Below are 26832 nucleotides of genomic sequence, written 5' to 3' on the forward strand. Positions count from 1 at the left end.
AGCTTCTAATAATTAACCTTAGAATTTAGTGAATGATTTCTTGCTCAGCAAGGGCCTTTCCCACAATGTTTTAAAGTTCAAGCACCAGGAGAACAGAGATGCTTTAATTTGATGAGCATTCTTTTCTCATTCCTGATGAGAAGTTTTCTGGACCACATTATTATGATGACTATTAACAATATCACAATTTTCACAAAATAGTCTGAAAACTTGTGCCAAAACCAATACTGAACATGAAATTGAGCCTATTACTTTTGTTCTTCTGATCTAACTGAGTTATTGAAGGACAGCACATGCAGCTATTTCATCTGAGAGAACTTGAAATACAAGTTCTTTGGGATGTGTTTCAAGGGAAAACAAATTTTGAAAAGCTTAATAATGGGAACTGGAAAAACTCTTACCTTAGTACTGGTGTTTAGGAGGCTTAAGATTAAAGTATCCCAGAGGTGGTTTCAACTCCAGGCAAATGGTTTTTTACTTTAATCCAGATGTTGTTCCTAAGAACATCTGCAAGGACATTTTTTAAAACTTAGGAGGAATATATGCAGAATGAATGTGTTTGAAAACTTTTTCCTCTCGACTCCTGTGGTATCATCTCTTCAATGAAAATGTAGATGTCTCCTGCATTATAAAACCACAAATTATAAGCATATCTAAGGCTGTCCTTGTAGTGTCACTAAAAGGAAAGAGAGAAAATGAAAGTCTGGAAATCTGCAATATGCAGGAAATTCAATCCAACTGATCTAGAACTTTGATAGCAAAGCAGAGCCCCTTATCAGAGCCATTCAGTTTAACTATGCCCCATTTAATATGGTCCTGACAGCTTAAGGTATATCTTCACTGTACAGAAGTACAAAAAACTCTACACATCGCTTCAACAATTTCTAACATTATTATTTTCTAAGCTGCAACAATTTTCTGTGCTTTTTGTCTGTCATTTTGTGAAGTCTTCCTAAATGCAGCAATAATAGTTGTGTAGGACTTTACATATATCTTCAAGAAACACTTTTTTTTTTTTTTTTTTTATCATGGAACTAAAAATATTGTCCTTAATATACACAAATAATGGATAAATGCTAATTACAATATTTAGGTTTTAAGGATGTGGTAGTCATGGAACTCACACTCATTACCTGTCTTATACCATACACTCTTCTGCATGCTGGGAATCAAAGGATTTTTTGTCTTGTTTTTGAAGACTATTGTATGCTTCGCCTTTTTGAGTTTCATATAGTCTTTTGTGGCACTTAATTCCTGAAAGAAATACCCAGTGCCAGAAGACTGAGGACATCTACAATAATGAGATTGAAAACATGCGTTTAGTTCTTAATGCTAACTTAAAAAAGAGATATACCTTAAAATTTCACAGTATGTGATATCTCATCTTGCCCTCCAAAATTCCTCAAGAAAAACAATGGAAAGTGTTTAAATTCAAAGTTCATGCATCTTATTATAATCATTTCCAGTTACTCTTTGGTGTTGGTTTCCTTTGAAGCAGATTGCAAAGTACTGGGAGATAGCTGTGGCTGAAAACAGACACATGCAGTGGAATGGTCTATTGTGCATTTTTTTTGCTTGTAAAAAGACAAAATGAATGCTTTTGGAGGAAACAGCATGACTCTTTTGAAAAGCCCTAAACTAAGAAGATTTCTTTTATTTTTTGAACAATGCAAAGCTTTCAGTCATACAGGTTCGGTGTGGGAGCTGCTATGTTTCCGACCTGCATATCATATATATATATATATTGCTTCTTTAAGTCCTGGCTGTAACATTTTTTTAACATTAATTTTCTAGCAAGGTTTTCCTTTAAAACTTCTTGATTTTTTGATGATTAAATCTCTTCTCTTATGATGTGCCAGTTAAAGACTTGGGGCACTATTATGCCATAACATATGCAGCAATTACCTCTGATTTCTGTTCATGCAAAGAGCGTTATTGCTTGGCTGCCATGGAATTTATGGAAAAAGCAAAGTTCCACCAGTGGCAGCCTTGTGCTTTCACCTGCAGAGGGATATGCTTCCCGTTAGTGTTCATCAAAAAAGCACTTTGCTCTAAAGGCCATCCACCAGAAATACATAATCCTTTTGCCCACACCAAGGATATTCCACATTCTCCAATACTTTTTCATGTCCTTGGCTGGAGCTTAAGGTGAGATACAGTCATTTTTGTGCTGCACTGCTTCATTTCATCTTTGTGATTTTATTACAGCCTAGTGTAATTTAGAAAAGCCGTGGGCTTTACTTGGTGAGGTGGAAGTGTGGCACCAAAATCAAGGCACTGGGAGTTTTTGTCTGTCTGCAGTCTGTGTGTTTGGGGAGTACACAGAGATCTATCCTAATATTGTGAAATGTCACATTAGCAGCAAGCCACAGGCTGCCATGCAGTCTGCAAATGTGAGAAACTGTTCTACCTGTGTTTCCATGCCAAGTGATCACGTATTCTACTCTTCATTTTCCATAGCCTGAAGAGCAGAATTTCAGAAGAAAAAGATGTAGTCCAATTGCTGGGATTAAGAAATTATAAATGCACTTTTATAAATGCAGAGCGCGTCTTCCATGTCTTCCTGAGGCCAGTCACAAGAGGTCAATAGGGGTACTCGTGTAAGCCAGACTAACAGAATACAGACTGCAACAAAGGAGGTGTCGTGCAAGTGATGATAAATTCCACTGGTTTAGATTACAGAACATATTTAATGTTATTGTGAATGTGCTGTAAGTAGTTTAAAACAGCAGACAGCAATTAACAAATAATTTAAGATCTCTGAGATATTGAAAGTAATTTTTTTCTGCAGTGCTGGTGTTCCTCCTCTCATCACCCTTCCTGTTTCATTTATATAGCATAGCAAAAAAATATGTCCCTGGATCTGAATTATGGCTGCTGATGGCATGTAATGGAGGGGGTTTTCACTATATGCTAGGAAGACACTCAGATTTTATATGCACTTGGGAAATAGGAGTGCAGAAGAACAGAGCAAAAATATGCCTTCATCTGGAAAATGGAATATAGGTTTGAATAACACATACAGGTGCTTAGTGTGCACTGCATTTTTAAATGATGTTTTTCTCTCTGTTAAACTTATAAATGTGTCTAAGCAAAGGTGGAAACCAAAATGCCAAAGTTCAGTGTTTGCAAACTGAACTAGAGAGATATCACATCACATATCAAGTTCATTTTTTTTTTAGCATAGAATCTGAGATGTGGTATTTCTAGAGAAAGAAATAAGAGGTCAGGAGAACTAAGCATAATTCTTTTTTTTTTATTTTCATACAGAAAAAAGACTTTTCCCTTTGCGAAATTGCATCGTCCAAGGGTATTTTCTGATTGCTGCACATTGTGACTTTGAATGAGGTTAAAGCTGTTATCCTCAGATATTGTTCATAGAATGAGACAGGCGGTGTACTTGCACTCTTAGCTAAGCTACCTTGTAACTTTACTCTGGTTTATTTCTGAAAAGATGTTCTGTAGTTATGAAGCAACAGAGTCACAGATGTTCTTCACTTTTGTTGCACTATGTACAGGCAAAACTAGTCACAGAAAACCTGCAAGAAGAAGAGGAGGACACCATGACAAGGACTACATGTCAGAGTCGTGTGATAGGTACAAAAATTATATTTTACAATGAATTTTATTGCTGTTTCCATTCTTGGGGAAAAACAAACAAACAAACAAACAAAACCCCCACACATTTAATTCTCATTACTTTGTTTGTTTGCCCACCTAATATCAGCTTTAGCATTCTGTTCCTGCATAGCCAGATTTCACCAACTATATAAAAGATGAGTACATACCATTAACAGTTGTGGATCAGTGTGATGCTTGACAGAAGGGCTTTGGAATCTGGCTGTGAAAGATCATTTCAGCCTCCAGAACTAGGGGGTTACGTATAATGGCTTAAGTCAAAGGTTGTTGCGCATGATACTTTCTGTGGGAACAGTAGATACACTGTAACTCTGTAAACTGGCCTTGAATTAGTAAAATTCAGAATAAAATTCTGAATAACAAAGTAATTGCAGTAATAAACTAAACCAGAAGGAGTAGCAAACCATGTGTCTGTTCAGAAGAACTTAAATCAGTAACTGAAAATAAAGTTTCCTATGTTCTACACTTTTCAGGGGGGTAGCACTATCCATCCTGCTTCTTGACTGGCAAGTACTAGTTTTTAACCTCAGTACATGTTAAAGTATCTGATGATCAATGAAGGACAAAACAGAAGTCTGTTTTGGATCTTTGTTAGAGCAGTACGTCACCAATACAAGGATCTGACTGAACAAAAGATTCTCCTTTAGCAAGTTCCCTGTGCAGGCAGGGGCTGCAGCTAAATAGTTAAAATCTGAGTCTGTTTTCAGGATGCTCTGAGAGATTTTGGTAGCCTGAAGCTCTTTTATTTCACTACTACTGTCAGACCAGCAAGTGGGGCTGAACAGAGGTATCACATTGAAACACATTTCTCTTTGGGATGACAGGGAAATGTTTGCATGCTTTATTGACTTGTACATCCTTTTTCAGTGCCAAATTCAGCCAAATAAATTCTGGCTGTCTTATTTGCCTCCCTTACCTGCTCCCTGAACAATTCTCTCTCTAAGAGCCCAGCCATAACTTGGCTTCATTGCAGCAACTAAATAACAAGAGCTTTGAACAATACAGTGTAAGACTCTGAGGGGATTCTGTGAGTGAGTAGGCACTAGCCTTGAAAAGAGAAATACATGTTGCTCACTCTTTGAATACAGGACTTGCTTTGTGTTTCTAGAAATTGTCCAGAGGAGAGTAACTCGCTTAAGATTGTTGAGAATTACTTTTCCTCAGACTGAATTAATTATTTTGCCTCTGCTCCAGAATTCTCAAAACTTTTGCTTTGGATTGATGTGAAAAGTTTGGGCGTAATTTTTTAATCCAGATACTGAACAAGAAAAAAAAAAAAAGCTATTTACAGAGCTTTTTTCTGAAAAGATTCCAGTGCTTTCTTGGTGTTCATCAGTGCAATTGGTAGCTGTGGCTGAGTCTTAATTGCTATATATTTCAATATATTGCTTTATTACTGGGTCCTGTAATATGTCATGCAAGTGGCTTTTGAGGGTGTTAATATTTTGCTCCTCCTACAGGCACCAAATCTGAGTCTTTGACAGGACATAATAGTTATGAAGCAGGTTGGTTGCCATTCCCCAAGGTGGGACTTCAGTTGTGCCTTTTTGAAGCCCTCGTGAGGCCCTCAGTTAGCTGGGAGAGGTCATCTCTGTGGGTCCAGCCCTCCTGTGCACCAAAGTCCTTTTTTTGCAAATAAAAGACCCTTTTCTTCACTTTTTTCAGAGGTGATAACATGGTTAAAGTAACAGGTAGATCTGTGGCCTAGGTCTATTCAAGGCCCCAGGATGTTGTGCCTCAGAGATGCCAGGCAGTGCTGTCCTTGGGAAATTCCTATAGCGCTTATTAAAACCTTTTCATCATCAGAATTATACCAAATGCAAAATGAGTCCCTAGACAGTGCTGTCTCTTAAAGGCTCAACACAGGATGCCAGCTATCCCTGTTCTGCTGTGTCAAACCATCTAGACTGACTCAAGAAGTTTGCTTAGAAGATCGAGTTGTTAATGTCAGGAAACTTTGATGAATGGTGACATTATGTGAAATAGGTAGTATTGGCACAATAAAAATAATAGAAGTGTGAGCAAATTTGTGAACATTAAAACAGTGAGTCCTAATGCAGCTTGTGCCAGTCATTCTGTACTTCAGTAGGACAAGCCCAAGCCTGGGAAATGAGAAGCATGGATCTAAGTGTGCTTCCTGAATACTCCTAAATCAGTATCATGCTGTGTTTTGTTCCACTCTCATCAGGCTATGCTTTAGCTTACATTGGTATTTTTTACTGCTCTGTGCCTGCTCTTTGTGGATAGCAAGTTTTCCTAGCAAGTTTTCCTAATATGAATGACACATTCATATTCTTTTACCAAATTCTTTGCTAGAGGTTCTGGCCTTTTTTGATACAAAGGTTTCCATAGAAAGATGCTGATGTTTTTTTCAAGACTGAAACTCTATGCAGCTTTAAGAAGTGTTCATTTGGAACACTTCTCTCATCAGGTTGTGATTTTCAGTCAAAACCATATACAAACAAGAACTTGTAAAGATTATAAAGAACTTGTTGACATGGAGAATTATTTGAGATGTGAGAGAGACATATGTGGCTTTCTTTGTTATCAACTCCTGAGATTTTGGTTGTCAGTAGCAGAAGGGAATAATACAGGAAGAATGGCTCTGTTAGCACTATGCCTTACTGCCATCAAGCATGTGATAGTGAGCCAGGTCCTTAGTCTGATGAAAGAGGGCAGCTCATGTCCTGGTAGAGGCTTTTGTTTGTTTGTTTTCATGAAACAGTTTCACAGTGTTGGATGTTCTTCCAGAACAGGAACGTCTTTGAAATCTTGACAGTTTCAGTGGGCCATAAATTCATTTCTTACTGCATTCTTCACCCTCATAAACAGTTGTTTTAAGAAAACAAAAGCTCACTGTGGCTTTGTAGCTGTACTTTAATTCTATGTTTTTTGATTTAAACTGTTGTGAAAATAGAGCTGAATGTGTAGAAGATGTGGAAAGGCCATGATTAAGCAGCAATTAATCTGTTTAATATGTTATCAGATTAATCTGATTAGTATGTTCTGCACATAACAGGAAAAACACGTTGCTGTAGTTGTCTCTGCAAAGTACCTAAACTGGCAACAGGTCTGTCCAGTTGGCTAGTAAGTAAGATACATATAACTGAACAGTCCTCAGGGGCGGTATCATGAAGACAATGCTGGTTCATCACTTTCTAATAATGAGATACTCCTGGATGTGTTAAAAAAAGGTGTAAAATGCCCATTGCTAGGGTCTTAATTTATCGTTGGTTGTTGATCTAAACAAGTTTAAGTATTTTGCTGACTCTTTTGATTTCCTAAATTGAAAGAATTCAAGAATGCATGGTAATACAAAATTTCCCTTCTAGTATACCTGCATCTATGGAACACATGATCATTTCCATAGTAAGCAGCCAATTATATTGTGCTATATTGTGTTTACCCTTATATTTAGAAGATTTTTTTTTTAAATTTAAAACAAAAATATGTTACACTTGGAATGCTTCTGCTGGACTCTTAGTGAAGATGGCAAATGTAGCACTGGCAGCACAGATGCTACCTGTACTTCCTCTTCTACAGACAGCACACCTAAGAATCCATGAGTATCACTTTCAGGTCCTGTCATTTTCAGGACTCCTTCTTCAAGCCTGTTGCAGTAATGTAATTTGGTTTTGAAAGAGTGATGAAGTAGGAAATCCTAAAATTCCTAGTAAGAGGAAGGACATGATGAAAAGGTTGAGTTTCCCTTTGTGCCACAAGAGACTGACCAGCTCAGATAGGTACATCATGGTACTCCAAATATTCCTATAAACAAAATTCTTTTATTGGATGTAAAGATGATGTGTCAAGCTCCTGGCAGGAGTGCTCTGATGTAAATATAAAACCCACTTCATTTTACAAAGGAAAAGAATTCTCTTTCCTCCAAGGGAGTAGAATTTTCAGTATTTGTCTTGAATTTCCCCATTGTCACAATGGCCAAAAAAATTACAAGGCAGATACAAATGACACCTTTACATAAAGAAGTCAATAATTGAACATCTTGAGAAAGAAAAAGCATTTAAGAGAAAGTTTAATACATTGAGTACTGTTTCAAATTAGCAGCCACTCCTGGAATAGTGTGATTATATTAATTATAATGTACTAGGAGTTTTCATTGATAAACAGCTTGAAGGGAAAAGCCAGAGATCCATGGCACAAGCAAACAAATGCTAATTACTGGAAAATTCATTCTTGCCGACAACTTCATATGAGGATACTGTGATATATAGTAGCAGTTGTACTGAAGACAGTTCCCTTGATTATAATGTTCATCAATTATGGCTAAAAGATGGACACGTTGAATAAGCAAAAGTATTTTCAGCTCTGCTAGTCCCTACTCAAATTAAAAGGTTCCTGACCTTTTTAGGGGGGGCCAGTGATAGGCCAAGAAACAGCTAGCACAAACCAGAACACAGGAAGTTTCATCAAAACTTAAGGAAAAACGTATTTACTGTGGGGGTGCTGGAGCCCTGGAGCAGGCTGCCCAGAGAGGTTGTGGAGTCTCCTTCTCTGGAGACTTTCAAGACCCACTTGGACTCATTTGTATGCAACCTGCCCTGGGCAAACCTGCTTTGTTAAGGGTGTTGGACTAGGTGATCTCCAGAGGTCCCTTCCAAGCCGTACCAGGGATTCTGCGATTCTGCAGTTCTGTTTTCTTCTTAGGAATATATAGGTATCTGTAATGAAGAGTAAATTTAGTGGTAATTAATGGTCTAATTCTCCAGTGTTGATATAAACTTATGCTGAGGCTGAAAAAGACACTGTGTGTGCCACTTTTTTCAAACATCAACACTTTGATGATTTACTAAACCCCGTGTTTGAAAGATGCGTGATAATAATTTCTCTGGGCCCAGTTTCCTTTTCTCTGTCATCAAATGGGTGATGAACTCACTAGAGAAGTGACTCAACACTGAGTGTGCTTGTTGCTAGTGATGTACTCAAGCTTCACACAAAACACAGTCTCAGCATGTATTCACCAGCCTAAGTAAGCTGATGAGAAGTTTCTGAGAACCTGTCAGATCTACTCTTATATTTGCACTCAGCTTTCAATACAAAGAAAGAGGATTTTTTTTTTTTTGTCACGGATATTTCTATGTGTAAATATGTTTATTCATCATAGAGGATTTCCAAGGGTTGTTGGAATGATATCACTGGTCGAAATAAAGTAAATTTGTAAAATCTGTATAGACCTGCAACTAGCTTGAGCATTGTAGGTACTCTAGAGAGCAGACACTTGATAATGCAAGAATTGGTAGTAGCGATTCAAAATATATCTGGGTGTTGTTGGTGCTATCTGCCTCACTGGGAACACAAAAATACTACCTATGGAAGTTATATGGGGAGTTGATTCCCTGAGGCAGGCTGGGGTTACAATTCACAGTAGAAAGATTCACAGTTCTTGGAAATAAATCGTCTAAATGTGGCATTAACCTCATATTGTTTGGTTGGAGTAATTCAGGTCAAATTCAGAGCTAGGCAAAGATTATGAAGATAACTGTAGTCAGAATTTTTGAAACTTTAAAGAAAAAATTTGTTCTAATTTTTTATTTTCATTAGAGGCCCAGGTCAGTTGCTTAAAATTGATTCAGCCAACATTAAATGGAAACCTTGTAGATACTGGCATTTCTATAATAGACAGAAAATGCCTGCAGGTCCTTGAAAGAGTTTTGAAAAGTCTCCAGCTAGATAGAGTGTTGGGCTTCCACACTATCAAAGCAACATTAGAAGTGCATTGCAGACTTTGCTGCTTTGTGCTGGAACAAAAACACACACGGAGGTCAAGGGGTTCTTTTGTAGCTCTGCTGTAGCCCAGCACTCAATCCCATTAAAGTTCTTGATAATCATCTGCCTTACAGCAGACTTTATCATCATGTTTTTCTGCTCTCCAAGAACAACCTTGCAGAAGGGTTTTGCAGTTTAATATAAAGGCAGTCTGGTCAGAAAAAGGAAGGTCTGTCCTTCAAGCAACTTTTTGGAGATTTGTCTTTAGAGAACATTTGGTTGAGTCCTTTAGATGCCTAATGCTTCAGAAAGGAAGCATTGTTGGTATTTTATATGTTGCATTGTGTTTTTAAGTCCACCCCTTTAAGCTTTATATGCAGCAAAGAAAAGCAATCAAACTACATTTTCAGTAGAAACCAAAAATGTCCTTCACAGCAAGTTTTATAGATAAGTTAGTAGCAACTTGATAGCAATTTTACAGATATACTGATAGCTAACATGGGACATATATTGTAGATATAAGTGGGTTTGACTTAAAATGAAATGTCAGAATTAAAATTGTTGGTATTGAGGTATCAAATACTAAAGATTATAGCCTTATCTCTGTTTTATGAAATTGGTTTATTTAGCCCCTAGTACCTATACTATGAAGCTATATATGTATGATTATAAAAAAACATAATTCAAAAGCAAACTTCTATAAGGAGAAGGGACTGCATTCTTTCTAGTACCCCAGGTAAATTTGTTTGACTCCTCATTTCTTTCTGTTTCTTCTGTATGGCTTTCCCACAAATGTACACATTTACTGCCAAGATATTATTTTCTCATCATGGCCTTCATGTTTATTCACCAGTTTAAAACTGGTGGTCACTCTTTACTGCTTGTGTGGTGCCCCAGCTGCCCCAGTATTGCTCATTATCTGACTTACCCCAAATCCAGACCATGACACAGAGCCTCCCTTTTTGTCATACCATTTCGAGTTAACAGATCCTTGCTTCAGTGTCATCAGCATTTTTTCTCTTAGTTTCTTTCTTTCAGTCTAGATCTCATGAACACCTGAACTGAAAAAGAATGTTTCAAATTTTATTTCTGAATGTGCCATTTAATGTAGAGATTCAAAATGCTTAATTATATATGTTATTCAATGGCCTATTCCAAAGCCTGATGAAAATAATAGCAGTTCAACTGCTTGTTTAATAAGCTGCTAGTAAGAGAAGAAAAAATACTGGACACCAAACAAAAGGTTGGGTTTTATCCACCATTATGTAAACTACTAAAATTTCAGGTGTTTTTACTGGAGTACTAACTAAACAGATATTGAATATGTGTTTCTCATTCTCAAGGAATGGAAATAGATGTGAAGGAAATAAGCCTGATTAAATGTGGTAAATACATTAAGACTGACATGCATCATCCTAAAACATGTCCATTAAGCTTGACATATTTGAGCAAACACATTTACATTAGAGCACCCTCAAAACCTGGAGACAGATTGGGTGAGGTCTGTAATGAATTACTGAGATAAATGTAACAGAGTAAGTGACAGAGGAAAGATGGTGAACAAATTGATTGGTATTACAGCCTGTGCATTCAGTAAAGAGAGGTGATACACATCACCGTGGAGAGGCAAAAGGATAATCCAGAAGTTGCTTAAATGCCAGGCAAATCCTTGGACACCTCTAATGAAATTAATGAAGAACAATATTGAACTGATAAAATGTCTTTTGACCGCAGAAGAAATCCCCTCTTGTCATGAAGTCTCAATGTCTGAGAAAACAACTTATCACTGTCAGTGTTAATTCCTTTCATCAGGCCATTGATAGAAGTTGAGAAGAACCATTTAGTAATCAACTTATTACTGATATAGCAGTTGAATTGTTCATTTGCACATGATCAGATAAAGGAAAAATGTTTATCTTCCCCATCAGCACCCAGCAAAACTGTGGAATACCTAGAAGTCTCTACATGTGAGTTTGCTGTCTGTAAAAGTCATCAAACAAAGCAAATTATCACCAAATCCATTTCCAACCTGGGTCTGTTCCTCTTTTGAATCTGCATGCTCAAAAATTTTCATAAAAACTTTGATAAGTTGTGATAAGGTACTAGGTTTCTTATGAATCCCCTCTACATGAGCAATGGTACAAGTATGCACACGTTTATTTGTACATTGGTAACAAAGCCATTTTCTATAGCTCTGTGTGCATGTGCACATGGAGAGGTAGGTGTTTAACCTGTAGGTGCTGACTGCATTGCTTTAGTAAGAATTCTTCCTGGGCTGGAGCTTTGAAATGGGGCTTCAGTATAGCAGGCAACTTAACAATACGTTCACTTGTTCTATCTAACCAGCCTGGGTGTTAATAATGATAGCTGCTTGCTTCCAGTGCCATAAGGGGCCTGGAAGACATAGGAGAGACTCTCACAACCTCCTTATGTATCGTGGTCTTACTGTCCCCAAAATAGTTCAGGGAGGAGGCATGTATGAAAGTGCACAAAAGTAACTGGGCTCAGCTGAATAAAAAGCAGTTGCCATTTCATGCCTCCATCTGTTATCCCCAAAGCATTTACATTTTAATGCAATTACCGAGCCCTGGCACTGCAGAACGGAGAGACCTGTGAGAGTTACAGCACGGTGTGGGGTTGGGCCACTAGAAATGAGCTGAGGAGTGTCTGCTGTGCTGTGTTCTTGACGCCTGCTTGGCATTTGGGTATTTCTGCAGGGATTAATTTCGAAATGATGGCCCGAAGGAGCCTATAATAGAGTGAAACTTTCTGTATATTTTTCTAGTTGTTACTTATATTCTGTGAAGATGATGGAGAACCCTGCCAATGTGAATAATAAGTGTCTTCTAATTTATGTCAGTTTACCTTCTTCACAGTCTGGCAAAGACGAATCATTTCTTTGTCCTCTAAGAGATAGTACACATACCAGTTGTCTAATTGCCAGTCCTTCTGTAGCACTGCTACAGCCTACTGTCTAGCTTGTCTTCCTTCTGTGGAGAGAACTAATATTTTTAGATCCACCCTTTCTTATTAGCCACAATGATTTGCTGTTAATTTCCTTCTTTGTCATTGCATTTACTCATCCAGAAATACCAAATTTTATCACTAGAAGGAGAAGTGTGGCTCTTTATACATTATATATAGGATACAGTCTAATTATTATTCAAGATACTGAGAATCTGCTGCTCTCATTCAGGCTTAAAATGTCAATTAAAAAGGATGGCTGGGTTTCTCAACTCTGAAGTTAATGCTGCTGTGTTGATTTACACTACTTCAGAGTCTGGCCCAATCTATATTCAGTTTTATCACTCAAATCAGGACTGTGCCTGATTATCATACTTATTACAGGAGAGTACACGCCAGTGTTCTCTATAACAGCGTGAGTGTTTCTGTTTGAAACTTTTGTACTTTACATGGTTTTTGCTTCTGGCTAGGACCATCTGTAGATGTGTGTATGAGGCATCAGTCGTGCATCTCCTGTTACCTCTAATTCATACACCTGAAGTACAACTGAGCAAACTGAGAAGCATTTTGAACAAGGACGTATTGAGTTATTTTAAACATTTGTTTCAACAGTGTTCACATGGACTTGGTGCTCATTTTCTACAATGACATCTAGTAGAATTTTTATGAAAAATACATTTTCACCTGAATTATCAATTATATTTGAGCTTTATGAGCACATGCCTTTCCAAATTCTCACTCTGAGGAGAGTTCTCACTATTCCTAGTTTGGTTGTTGTCTTTGCAATTTTTAATTGAATTTGAGGAGCTTTGATTCACGTCTTCAGTCAGAGACCTGAATTGTTGACATTTCATTATGCATTTAGCCATCACAGCAGATCACAGAAAATCAGGATCTTAAAATAAAGAAAACACTATAACAGAGAAATAATACCTATACAATTAGTGCATTGTTTTTGATACTAGATAACCTCAATAATTTCTCAGGTTTTGCACAGTTTTGGACTCTGTTATTAAAAGAAAAAAAAATCAGCAAACATATTTACAGTGACTAATTTCCTTACTTCCTATCTTTAACAAACAAGGAGTTTCAGTAGGTTGTTTTAGAATGGTCATCCTAATGATTGTTTTGTAACAGCATGTAATACTGCATATTTAAAAAAAAACACCAAACCAACCCCAAAACAAAAACAACAACAACAACAACAAAAAAAAACCACCAAGCAAGACTTCCTGAAAACCACTCTGTTCATTCTTCTGGCTTTCACTCACAATGGTTTCTTACCAAGTCCTGCTTGCACACAGTTAGTTTCACAGTGATTCAGCAGATTTGGAGGAGCCGAAATTGAGTATCAAAGTGTAAAGATTATAGTTCACCTAAAAGTTGTTCAGAGCTCTCTGTTCTCACTCTGTTAATGTGTTTTCACTTCATTAATTAAGAAATAAAATCTGTTTCAGGTGCATGTGTATTTGTAACTGTTTGTTAGTAGTACCCTTAAGTAAAGCCATCTGCAGGGCAGAACTAAAAATAAATTATTCAAAGCTTCATTTAATATTCATGTGGCTTTAATTTCAGTCTTTTTTTTTTGTACTAATAAACAAAAAACAGTGATGTTACTAAAATAAATATGATATATTCTTCTGTGCATTTGCAAAACCCAGAGTTTCCTGTGCACTTATAAATTGGTCTGTGTTCACCATAGACAACGTTTATGCTTGAGGCACTATCACTAGTTGTATTGGAAACAGAAAATGAAAGAAAGTATCTTAATGTGAATGAAACCAAACTCCAACTTATAAGGAACTTGCTTAAGAGCAGGTAAATCAGTGGTTCTGTCCCGTTATCCTTAAATGCTTCAAGTGCACTAATCAGTGAACAGAAACCTTCAATGGAGCAGCCAGATACTGGTGGCAAATGCTCCCTTGGGTACTGTGTGCAGCCCATGTGTCTGAGATGCTAAGTGTGACCTCTTCTCTGCTGTCACTGTGGTGTAATGCAGTTACTGCCAAACTAAAGTTAAACTAGCTACTGCTAATAACATTAGCAAAAACAGCAACCTTAATGCATCTTGCAAGTACTCTGCAGCTTGCTGTTGATTCCTGAACAGCCTTCAAAAACAGCTTGAGCAAAGTTATTTCTACCCAAGTATTATTCATTCAAGCATTTGCAGGGTGGTTATATACTGGCTGCCAAACTCTTAGGTTCTTTGCTCTCATGATATCACTATGTAATGGGGAGGTGTCATTAGCTCTGTGTTATAATATTAAGAACAGAGACATAAAGAAACTTAGGCCTGTGGTTATGTGGAAGAGGCAAGGCTGAGCCAGCCCTTAGCTAGAACCTGGGTAAAAAATAAACCATCCTTTCCTGACCTTTGCTGCTATCTGGTACAATTTGTGAGAGCTAGGATATGTCTTTTCTGTTAGGGAATGGCAAATGAAGGGAAGCATCCATCCATGCCTTGCATGAGCAATGCAAAGTAAGATGTTCCTTAGTGTGCAATTGTTTGTTCCTGGCCTTTACATTTCAGGGTACTAAGGGGAGCAGAAGGATGTTCTCAGTAAAAAATTCTGCATTTTGGCAGACCGGTTGGCTTACCCTGGATTCATATTTTGCATCAGATGAGAGGACTTCTCTTTCTTCTCAGCTGTTACTCGTCTATAAGGATTTCTTAAAGATAGTTGCAAATCTATGAGGCTGATTCGCAAGTGCAGAGGTAAAAGAGAAGAAGGACATACAGCCAAAAGAAAGAGGGATTGCTCCCCAAAGTATTTCTAGGCTGGCCTCATTGACAGCCAGGCTGCAGCTGGACTGCATTTAATTACCTTTTACACCGACCTTAAGGTTGCTCTTCAGCTTGTATTGAATTGTAAGTCTCAATATTTCTTTTCTAGTAGGATTGAAATTGTATCTATTTCTAATACCGTGTCTTCTGAGAATATTGAGTAGGTTTTTAGGAAGAAAGTATAACAGCGTAATACAGAGAGATCATTGCAGATGTTGTGGGTTGTAGGACTTCCTCAGCTGGAAGCTGTGTGTAGACCTTCGTATTTAATAGACACTGAGAGGTGTGGAATAGAAAATTCTAAGAGTTATCCAGGTTCTTTTCCCAAGTTTTGTTCTCTGTAACAACTCTGTTCTGGGTATCTTGCCACCATTCTTTCCAAGCATGCAAGGAAGGGATCTAAATGCCTGGAGGGAAATGGGAAACAGTAACTGGGAAAAAAAAAAAAAAAAGGTCCATAGATAACTGCCAAATTGGTGTACAGTTATTAGTACTTACTAATAATTAAAACTAATCTTTTGACTTACTAGTAGAAGTGTATTTTCAGGTGGGACTGCAATTAAAATGAGGCAGCAATTATCTGTTTCAACTCAGAAAATACATTTCAAAGATGGGATTGTGTTCATGGAAAATTGTGAAGACAAGTGACATATTGAAGTTGGTGGGTTTTGAAAAAATGCTTGATTAGGAAGAAGCAATAGAAAGAACACTGAATAAGTTGGTAAAGTGTGCTTTTATTGTGTTTGTTATTATTATTATAAATAGGCATAAATTGTAATCCCAGATTCAAGTGGCCATGAATGAAGTTCACTTGTATATCCATCATTTGAAAATACACTGCACAGTCCTCCTCCCATTTACCCTTCCTTAGTGTATATTAGAAATAATTCAATTTCACCAGTGCAGTGAAAACTTATGTCTTTTCTAGTTTTACCTAGGATAGCCTTTAGGGTATTGGTTATACTTCAGATGTAGATAGAAGACTATAATGCATTCATCTTTGACTAATTGGATCAAATTATGGTGTAAACCCAGAAGGAATAATCTATTTTAAATTGACATTGACTTGGCAGAAATACATTCATTTTTTGTCGTTGCTTTAGCATTGCAGATGAAGAGAAGGATGTGCAAATAAAGAGATCTGTTTTGCCATCTGTAGTTTAAGTTCTTCCTGCCAATGCCACATGTAGCTTAAAGATGTTTATTAACTGATAAACCAGTTTTGCAGAGACCTATTTACATTTGAAATACTATTCTGAAAAAAAAAAAAAAGAATTATTTGTCATGTTTCAAAATACTAGAAAAATTTATACTCCCTTTTGTTTCAGAAGGAAACAACTACATGTTCTCTGGTTCCCTGTGTCAGCTTAGTAGAAAGTCTTGAACTTTCTAATGTAATGTAAGGTAATTTTTTAGAATTTGTGTATTCTGTTACTGATGGGAATTATACTTTTTCATTTTTAGTGTCCTAGATAGTCCTTGAAGAGAGCCCATTCAGTGTTACATATTTCTCAAAACCTTCCTTCACGGCTTGAGTCTGTACTTCTGAAAACAACTTGCTGGAAATTTCCCAGGGAAGCTGTTCTTGGTACAGAGCTATTTTTGACTGATAGTTTTTTTCCTGACAATGCCTGCTTTCTGTGGAAAATTCTGGTGGTTACTCAAAGGCCTCAGCTGAAATTTGTGTCAATCATGTGCAGTTCTGTAGGCCCAAACTTGAAAATTTATGTGAGGAGGATCTCAAACCAGCTGTAGTGTTACACATGGGAGAATTACATATTTTCCATGAGGTGGGATGCTGCTTTGAAAAAAAAATATGACCCTGTGCTACTGGCATTATACATAGAAAGCCTGATGTAAGCAGAACTACCTCTGATCTTTCTGACCTAAAATACAGTTATCCTCTTTGTTGCTGTTTATTTTTAATGTTACAATAGGTTTGCTGTCAGATTTAAGTAACATACACACTTGTGTAACTTTGCCACCTCCAAATAGAAACTGTTAAGATTGTGTCAGTCACATAAAGTAGAGATAATGTCTGTTTGCAGTAATTGCATCTGGTATCCATCAGCATGTTTCACAGTGACATCATGGTTCTACCTGATGGGAAGTGGTTGAGGTTACTGAGCTGCTTCTGGAAATCCTGACCCCCTCTAGCAGCACTGTGAGGTGAATGTCTTCTGTCAGTCATGGTGGGGAGATAAAACTTTGCTTACAACATGGCAGGGCCTAGAATTGTTTCCTTTTGGGACCTGTAACTCCTTCCCTCTATGCCAACATCCAGAAATGTATCCTCTTACATTACTATTATTATTATTATTATCATCATCATTACATGTTTCCTCTTATCTTCTTATGTTTCATTCACAGTGAGTGCATTGCCTGACCATTTTGAATGGCATTATGTATGCACATAAGACAATATACCTGATTAATAGAATTGCTGATTGATACCTTATTTTAGCTCTGTGGGCAAAACTTTGGATCGTGTGGTTTCCATAAAGATTTTTATGGATGCTTTAAGCATCGTGATAAAAATCACATTTTTTTTTAACTAGATGGTCAAAGTAACTGTGAGTGAATATATAGACTTCTTAAAACTGTAACAGTCCCTATGTAAAGAAAGACTGGTATGTGATTTGTGAATAGACTAAGCAGCTCTGAAACTGTTTAAGATACAGCATAAAAAGAGTTTATTAGAATGTGAATCTTTACTTTACCCGAGGAAACATTTTGAAACACTCTGCAGTTATCCAGTTAAAGGTTTGTTTACAATAACGTGTGTTATACCCCCCTTAGTAAAAGTATCTTTTCACACTATTGAAGAAATGCATCAGAAGCTGTGTTTAAGAGCTATATGTCCTCACCTTATATCTTCTGTTGTACGAAATTGATGAAATCTGTTGGATATGTGCTAGGACTCAACATAGGTTTATAAAAGTTCAACAATAGAAAGACTAACACATTCCTAATCTGAAAAGGGGATAGATTTTGCTCAAGTGCTTATTTTGAGTAATACCCTGTTTCACAATCATCAGTGTAGAACTTGGCCCGAGGGAGGCTGGACCCACATTTCTTGTGTTGTGCTTGGAGCAATTCCCTTCATAGTAGCTGTTCTTTTATCTTTTCCCCCAAATGGATTTTCATTTTACATGTGGTATATAAAAAAAGGAACAGAGAAGTGGGCTATATAACAACTTAAAACAGCATGCTACCAGCTCTGACTGAGAGCTCATCTCACTCTCTGACTGACCAATGCCAGTGCCTCTGGAGGAACACAAAACCAAAATCAGCAGTCATCTTCCCTGAGTATTATTTCCCAATCTCCAATGGTTTGTACCAAGGGTAGTTTCTGAGCTAGAAGTGGTCTGTCTTTCTGGCAAATGTTTCAGGAGAAATTTTAAAGAGTTGAAAAATAATTAGGTTTAATGATCTGTTGCTGGTATTTAAGATGCATTTTCAAATGATCTGTGCTCAGGAGAGTGCCCTAAAAGACTAATGAATTCTAGGTTGTCAGTTCTTGTCAGTGGGCTATATTCTAACTTTTTCATTTTTTCATTTCAGAGGCAGATGTTAAAAAAACACAGAAGGAGCTGCTATTGTAATTTTCCCCAGTGATGATCTCATTTTTAGAATTCCTGATACCTACCAGCCTGAGTGTATGTTCCTTTTCTATTCCACTCTTGTCCATACCCTCAGAATGGTGCACGATTTTCAAAGATCCTTTTTATTCCATCTAATTTGGGTGCTGACTTGATGCTGAAGAGGTCTTGGTGGTCTACTGATACCACAAAACTCTGTTAAAACACCAGCAATACTGGAATATGCCCAAGCATGTCCAGCTGTGCAAGTTACTGTGGTGTCCAGCTGATGTAGGACATGAACTGCTTGATCATCTTGCCTGTGAAAATATTAAACCTGAAGATTATTGAGAAGTAGGGAGTTCAGCAAGCTTTCAGGAAACTTTGTATGCAGTGTTAACTCCTTCTGTTTAGTGGCTGGGAAGCTTCTCAACATTAAAGGTCTTTCTCAGATTGTTCACAGAGCTCTTACAACACCCTGTCATCAGAAGATTCCCATGCAGTCAGGAGTTTCTTGATCTCTCTTCATTATTTCTGTTTTCAACTTTGAGAAATGTTCTACAGTAGGACTCCAAAGGACTTTTTTTTTCTGCCCAGTCTCAAATCCACATGATGAAGGGAGGGAAGGGGCTATTTCAGTATTTCAAACTTTTGATTCTAGTCCAATTGTTTGGTGAAATGGCAGATGGTGAGTCTATCTGTGTCCACTATAAAAACTAGTATCATCGCATGAGCTGCTTTCTTCCTTGGCAAGGAAAGAGAAAACCAAAAAAAAACCAAAAAAAAAAACCAAAAAAACCCCCCAAAAAAACCCAAAAAAAACCCAAAAAAACCCAGAAAAACAGAATCAGGCAAGGAATTTGGCTTTTAAGCCAGGAAACATTAGCAAGCAAAAGCAATTAAGCTCATATATAACTCTTTTCAGACTTTAATGTTTTGCAGAATCATTTTTTATCTGTTTAGTACTGTCGCAGCATCACAGATTTAACTTTTACATATTTTCATTATGTAGTCTTGTGCTGCTCCCAGTGATAACAGTCATTTAAAGTGTCAGTGCAACTGATAAAATCAGATGGGCCATGAATGGCTCAGTTTGAAAGCTGCCACTGACATATATAATGAACTTTTTGATTTTGCAGTTGCTTCTTAAAAATTTGAAAACAATGCAAGATAATGTATATTAATTAATTCACTAATACAAATTGTTCTGAGAGATGCTTTTTTATTTGTATAATACAGCTTTAGGCATGAATTTGTTACTTTTATTAGTGAAAAATTAACATCCATAAAGAATTTTGTGGTGTACCCTCTGGATTTTGGACTAGGGTTTTGAGGATTGCTCAACTTAGTTGAGTCACAGGATTTTTCAAAAATCTGTCTTTACGTGTCACAGTGGGAGCTGCTGAGCTTTGAGCACTTTGAAAGCGAGGCCCTTTGGTGGTTGTTCAGAATTAAAAATTAGTGAGCTGTTTGAAAATCTGCTTTCCACCTCACATATTTCTTTTATCATGGATAAAGTCTCTATGATAAAGAAGACTATAATTGATTAAAACTATTTTTCCTTTTAACTAAATATGACACTGCTGGTGTGCTCCTCCATCACTCTCCCAATTATTTTGGGAACAGCAGGATGCTGTATTTTCTTGGAAGTATGGCCTTCAGTATTCTCTGATTTTATGCCAGTACTTTCACGGTCTGTTCCTAGACGTACACAAGGTAACAGTGGGCAAGACAAATCCTAATGTTATTTTAAGAAACATGATTGTAGAAGATAAAATTGTGTTCATCTTCCAGTTCGCCTTGAGCAAAAGATGTAGCTCTGCTGTTTGGTGTTCTGAATTTTGCTGTAATAATTATGAGGGAAGGACTCTAGGTTCTTAGAGAATGCTCAGAAAGGAAACAGTGCTACAAAGTCATTCAGAGTCCCTGTGGAACTGAGTTGCAAAATCAGGTCCAGCATTAACCATACCGAGAGTAGAGGGGAGACAATTCAGGTTTTTGTTTCCAGGATGTTCTTTTCTCTGGTGCTTCCAGTTTTTTCTCTGTCTCTGATGAAGAGCTCTGCAACATAACTGATGTTGCACAAATGTCTGTCTTCTGGTCAAGAGGCAACTAATGGCAGTCCTTTCTTATTCTATAATTTCCATTGTTTACTCACTTTGTCACTGATTGATAGTCATTAGTTGAAACGTTGCCTGTCCATGAGCTAACATACTGCTAAAGCTTGATTATCTGCAGAGTAAATGGCAAAGGCAGACACCTAGCTTTTTAACTTACTTTTCTGCACTGTAGTATCCTGACAGGAACAGTTCACCTACTTCTAGCTGGGCATTTTACTATTCAAAAACTAAACAAAAAATATCTTAGGAGTAGTATAGCTAGAGTAAGAGGGCTCAGTGGCTGGGATATCTCCCTTTGACACAGCAGAACCAAATAAAATTAACTTCTTTTTCGCATTCCCTATATAATCTTCAGCAACTTCTAGGATCATACATCAGCTCAAAAATGTGCTAAAAACATAGTTGCCAGCTAGCTGTGGCTTCCACACCTTATCTCCTTTTACCTATGGAAAGAATTAACTGGGATGCTGTAATTGAATGAGAGAAATTGAGTCACTTGTTGCCTTTTTAAAAGATAATAGGCAGTTTGTTTTGCTATTGCAGCTCACCTAGACCCTGTAAGGTTAATAGCCTCAGTATGACTTCTAATCTTTCTTTGATCCTGAGTCACAAGGATAAGGTAATGAGGACCATGTAAATGTAGACTGCTTCTCTTTTGACAAGAACCAGGAAACAAAACATAAATAGATACTTCATTTATCTGTAAGTAGTTTCTTACTTGTTATCAAACAAGGCCCATTGAGATTAAGATACTAACAGAAAATGACCATGTCAGTGTTCTTATTTCAAAAAACAAATAGGCAAAGACAGCAGATGAGAATATGAGAATTTTTTCTGAGTTTCTGAGAGTATTAGAAACGCTGTAGAGGGAAGAATCATGAAAATAACTTGACAGAGAATTGCTAACTACAGCAGACTTAAATAACAAATGAGTTTATTATTTAAAAAAAAAATTCAATACTCAGGAATGCAAAAAATAGAGATGGAAAAGATATATTGTTTTTTATTCTGTATCTCCTGATAGAATACAATTGTTCACTGCAGTGTATCTTTTATTCAGTGTAGCCTTAAATTGTTCAAAGCAAAGGAAATTCCTTTACTTCCTTTGGGAGTGTCTGACACAGACTGAAGATCTCGCTGTCAATGGATTTTCCCGGATGTTTAACCTAAATTATGCTCATTTTCCAACCATTAGTGCCAAAGTTCCCTTCCTGGTCTGTCTTTATACCTCTCAGAAGGACCTTGCCATCATAGTCCCTTTGATATGGGTTGCTTATTGTACAAACAAAAGGCCAATCTCTGGAAATCAATAGAAAATGACAGGGCAGGGTGCCACTGTTACATCCTACTTGCTAGGACAGCAATGTGCACAGATCTGCACTCGTGTCTTTCTCGGTGCCATGGCTAGCAGAGCACCTTTCCAGTAGGATTTATGTGTGACCATGCTGCTTCCAAACCAAGTACTTAAGGTATCCCTGTCTGGCATTGTGTTGGAAAGTGCATGCTTGCCCAAAACGGGATGTGCAGAATCAGCATGTAACAAGGCACACAAAGGCATGGCTGTTGCTCTCCAGGTTTTTCAGGATGCTCTGAAAGATGGGTGGGTATCTCTGGGAAATTCTGTAGATCTCAATTTTGTGTAGGAATAAACTATAAATTTTGATTAACACCTTCTTGTAAGAAAAACAATTTAGAGAGCAGAGGTATAGAGAGGCCAAGCATTTGTGGGATGTGGGTTTATGTAGGAAGAAATACATTATACTACTCAGTCCCTCAAAATGGTACTTTCTAGACTTCCTGTGGGCCTTCAAACTAAATAATTTTAAAATTCCAGCTGTAATAACTTTCTGGGACATGCTTATCTTATTCACTACCACACTGTAACTCTGAAGCAGGCCAGTTTCAATGTTTTTGCATCTGTCATTTTAATTGCAGTTCAAAATGATATTTCATTGTGTTTGGTTAGATAGACGTATTGTGTCAAAAGCATGCAAGTGACAGGTAACACCATACTCACAAAATGCAAAACGTTTTTCTTTCCTTGAAACCTTCCCTTGAAGATGCCCTTTTTTCCTATAGACCCTTTCACTGTCTTTAAATACCAGTGGCACCTTTAGTTCCACCCCATCACACAATTTTCCTGTATCTTAGAGTCTTGCTGCCAGATGAGGACGCTGGATAGCGGGATTGGAACCTTCCCTCTCCCCGACTCAGGGAACCGATCTACAGGGCGACATGTTTCTAAGCAAGATTCAACCTTGGAAAAAGAAGTTCTTGCACCGACTGAGCAAGTTCTTCTTTCATCTCCTTCAGTAAAAGCCAAAACTCTTGAGCGAGAAGTGCCTTCAATAGCTAAGAGCCAGGAGTCTGTGGAAAGCATAATTAGTCACTCAACATCTGATCCGGCCATGACTGCCAAAGGTATACGACCTTTTCAGAGTCGCCTTCCAAAACCAACTTCCTCAGGTAAAATGTCAATTACACTGAAAATCACATTATTTCTGCCCTGACGTCTGTTTTGATTACCAGAAGTCCTATAATAATGACAGTTGATAACAGAAATGTTAAATGCGGAGCAGAAGACATTCTTTTTATGAATGCACAAGGTTAACAAGTTTGTGACCTGAGCCATATGGAAATTTTGTTACACATAACGCTTATCTGAGGAAGAAAAACGTGTTAAGTACTTAAATCCTTTTCTCAAGAAACAGTACTTGAAGAAAAAACATATGCCAGCCTTGGAATTTGACTTGAATAAGAATGCAGATGTTCAGCAATATTCAGGCTCAGACTTTGTGGCTAAGTACAAAGCATAGCCATGTTGTGACATAGAAAAGAGATATTCATAAAAACTTGCTTTTGAAACCAGATTTGGAAAAAAGACTCATTTGGCCTCAATGCATAAATTCTGTCCTACTGCATATTTGGTCATGACCTCAAACACAACTGTCATTACTTCACTACATTTACAAATGCATTTCTATATATAAACCTAAAATACCTTACTTTCACTTAGCAGTTCTGTATGTATTTATAATTCAAAAGCTGACAAAGAAATGAAGGGACTAGTAATCCAGCAATGCAACAACAAATAGCTTTGTATTAGTAAATCATTCCATTGAACTCTGTGCAATTTTTTATAAATCCACCCTGACCTTTTTTTTTTTCTTTAATGTTTTTGAGTTATTAATAGATATGTCAATAACTTTGGAAGTCAATACATATAACATCTATAACAGTGATTTTTTTCATAGTCAGCATGATAGATACAGTACAAAATGCAGTAAAATTAATTGGTTTAAAGGAGAGGAGTATTGTTTATCGTGATCAAATGCAATGTCATGTATTTATTGAGGTTATGGTTATTAACACTTTGTCAGCGTATTTATTGCTCCTATATAAAGTTGTGTGTTTAACTTGCATAAATCTGTATCACTGTGTAAGATAGATTTTCTGTAATTAGCATGTAAGGTTAAATGTCAAGTTTAAGCTTAGTTTAAGGCCATCAAATAAGTGTTCTGCTAATGAATTGATGTATATTGTCATAGAATCATGAATCAAAGAATCATTTAGGTCAGAAAAGACCCTTAAGATCATCAGATCCAACCATTAACCCAGCACTGCCAAGTCCACCACTAAATCATGTCCCTCAGCACCACATCTACATAGCTTTTAAATCCCTCCAGGAATGGGGACTCCACCACTTCCCTGGGAAGCCCATTCCAGGGCTTGGCAATCCTTTCAGTGAAGAAATTTTTCCTAATACCCAACCTAAACCTGCCCTGGTGTGACTTGAGGCCATTTCCTTTTGTCTTACCACTTGTTGCTTGGGAGAAGAGGTTGACTGCCATCTTGCTGCAGCCTCCTTTCAGGTAGCTGTAGAGAGGTAGAAGGTCTCCCCTGAGCTGCCTTTCCTCCAGGCTAAACAACCCCAGTTCCCGTAGGAGCTCCTGATAAGACTTGTGCTCTAGACCCCTCACCAGCTTCTTTTCTCTTCTTTGGACACACTCAAGCACCTCCATATCCTTCTTGTACTGAGGAGCCCAACATAAAATTGAGCCTAGGAAGAAGGAAGCCTCTTTTATATGTTCATAAGATGCATAACAAAGAAATTCTAGTTCAGCATCTTAGAACTTAGTTATTTAGCAATATTCCCAGTGTAGTATTGTAATAGTATAATAAACTGAAAAACATACCTTGTATGCTTCATCACAGCCTCCCCTTCTCATTTCTAATCAAAGCTAAATAAAAGATATTTTAATACTTAGCATTTTTTAAAAGAAATGTACTGTTAATTAATGGTACAGCTAAGAAGGATTCAGAAGAGAAATCTTAGTTATAGATTATATGCTATATGCTTGAATAGCCACATGTGTGACCTCAATTCAGCAGTGTGCTGTAGACTAGAGTCCATGATTAAACACTGTCATTATAACAAATTGAACAGAAACGGCAAGCATTGAATTGCTTCATAAGAAGTCAGTAGCAGTAAGATTGTTCTGATCTTAATGCTAATATTCAGTGCACCAACCTTGTAAGGTTTGTATCTTAATTAAATTGTCTTGAAGAGATGTTAAAAAAGAAGTAGTATACCAGATGGTGGGGTCAACTCATTCTTTACTAGAATATTTTCATTCGATTCTTCTCTCCCTCACTTTCTCATCCAAATTACAATTATCACTTTATTTCATATGCACCATATATCTTCTTTGATGTTCTGATTTTGCATAGTGCAAATATAGCAAATAAAAAGGCTAGCTGATTTGAGGATATCTGCTAGGAAAGTACTCCTAATTATGTTAACAGACTGTTCTCTCTCTGAGAGCATATAATAGCAAAGCCAATCCTACAATGCCTAGAACTAGTTATTGAACGTTGTTTCTTATGTAAAAGAGTATATAGATTTTAATATTATTAGAGGGATTTAAATCCATGACTTCCTCTCCTCTTGTTAATTGGAAAAGGCTTTGGAACAATTTTTTCCACTGTAGTTGTTAAAATTATTCTGGTAGGTTAGTAAGTTGTTCTTTCGAGTAGTAAGATATTGTTTGACATAACGAAAGTATCATGACTTGCCCACTTTATAGTGAATTATAATTGAAACACTGTCATAAGGCTGATGAGACCTACAGTTTAAATAATGTCTCTCTTATTTCAGGAATAATTAACCTTGCAAAGCAAAGTGAAGAAGTAACAAGTTCTGTGACCTCTGCCTCATTTGAGCATACTGAAGAAACTGTGGAAAATAGAAAAGTTCTTCCAGAGTGGACCACCAAGAGAACTACTAAAACAAAGGTATAAGCTAAGAAGTGTCACCTGCTAAATGAGATATGTATTGTGGTGTAAAGAATGAGATATGGTGAATGTTTTTAATATGTTGAGAAGAGTAACTACCACTCTAACAGCTACATTTACTTTCCTGCCCTTCATTTGTGATCTCATTATTTCTAATTATAATAATAATACAGCACCCAAAGGTACTTCACCCTCATAGTGCACAAACATGTTTTAATTATAATCCTCACAGGCATTTTACAGACAAGGAAATGGAGACCTCTTACCCTGTTTTTCTCTTTAAGAAATTTGATGTCACTTGTTTGCTTTCCATGAGGTTCAGACCTGTTTTCCCCAGGCCTAGACTTCCTTGTCTGTTTGGCTGTGTAATATGAGCGTTTGAGCAGATGTGCTATCACGGTATTGTGAAAGGGAAGATACTCTTCTTACATGTTTCTGTGTGGTTTTGGTTAATCCCAGTGATGACCTGTCTGTCCTTCAGTCTTGTCATGAAAACTGCAGAAAGAACAAACAACAAGGCAGATGCATCTTACCTGTGTAAAAGCTACTGCTGATGGTTGTCAGGTTATTCAAATTCAGTAATGCCAGGGTGTCAAGCCCCATGAGAAGTACAAGGTCAGCAGGTTAGCAAAGAGAGAAAAAAACTTCATCAAGAAAGATGGGTAGGCAAGGAAATTGTCATATGCTGCTAGGTAATAAGCCTTACATTGTAAGAGGCTAAAAA

The 26832-nt window shown here is 37.2% G+C and overlaps 1 protein-coding gene across 1 annotated transcript in view; it reads left to right on the forward strand.

The window, feature by feature from the left end:
* Nucleotides 1-26832, forward strand: part of NCKAP5 (NCK-associated protein 5) — a gene marked incomplete at both ends in the record, with an annotated part of 75494 nt that overhangs the window by 44369 nt on the left and 4293 nt on the right. Inside the window, 3 exons of the mRNA XM_008949397.1 lie at nt 3519-3597; nt 22965-23279; nt 25972-26108. Of these exons, the coding sequence (XP_008947645.1) occupies nt 3519-3597; nt 22965-23279; nt 25972-26108 (531 nt within the window). The remainder of the gene's footprint in view (nt 1-3518; nt 3598-22964; nt 23280-25971; nt 26109-26832) is intronic.

This window comes from Merops nubicus, unplaced genomic scaffold (assembly GCF_000691845.1).
Source record: "Merops nubicus isolate BGI_N331 unplaced genomic scaffold, ASM69184v1 scaffold6641, whole genome shotgun sequence".
NCBI lineage: Eukaryota > Metazoa > Chordata > Aves > Coraciiformes > Meropidae > Merops > Merops nubicus.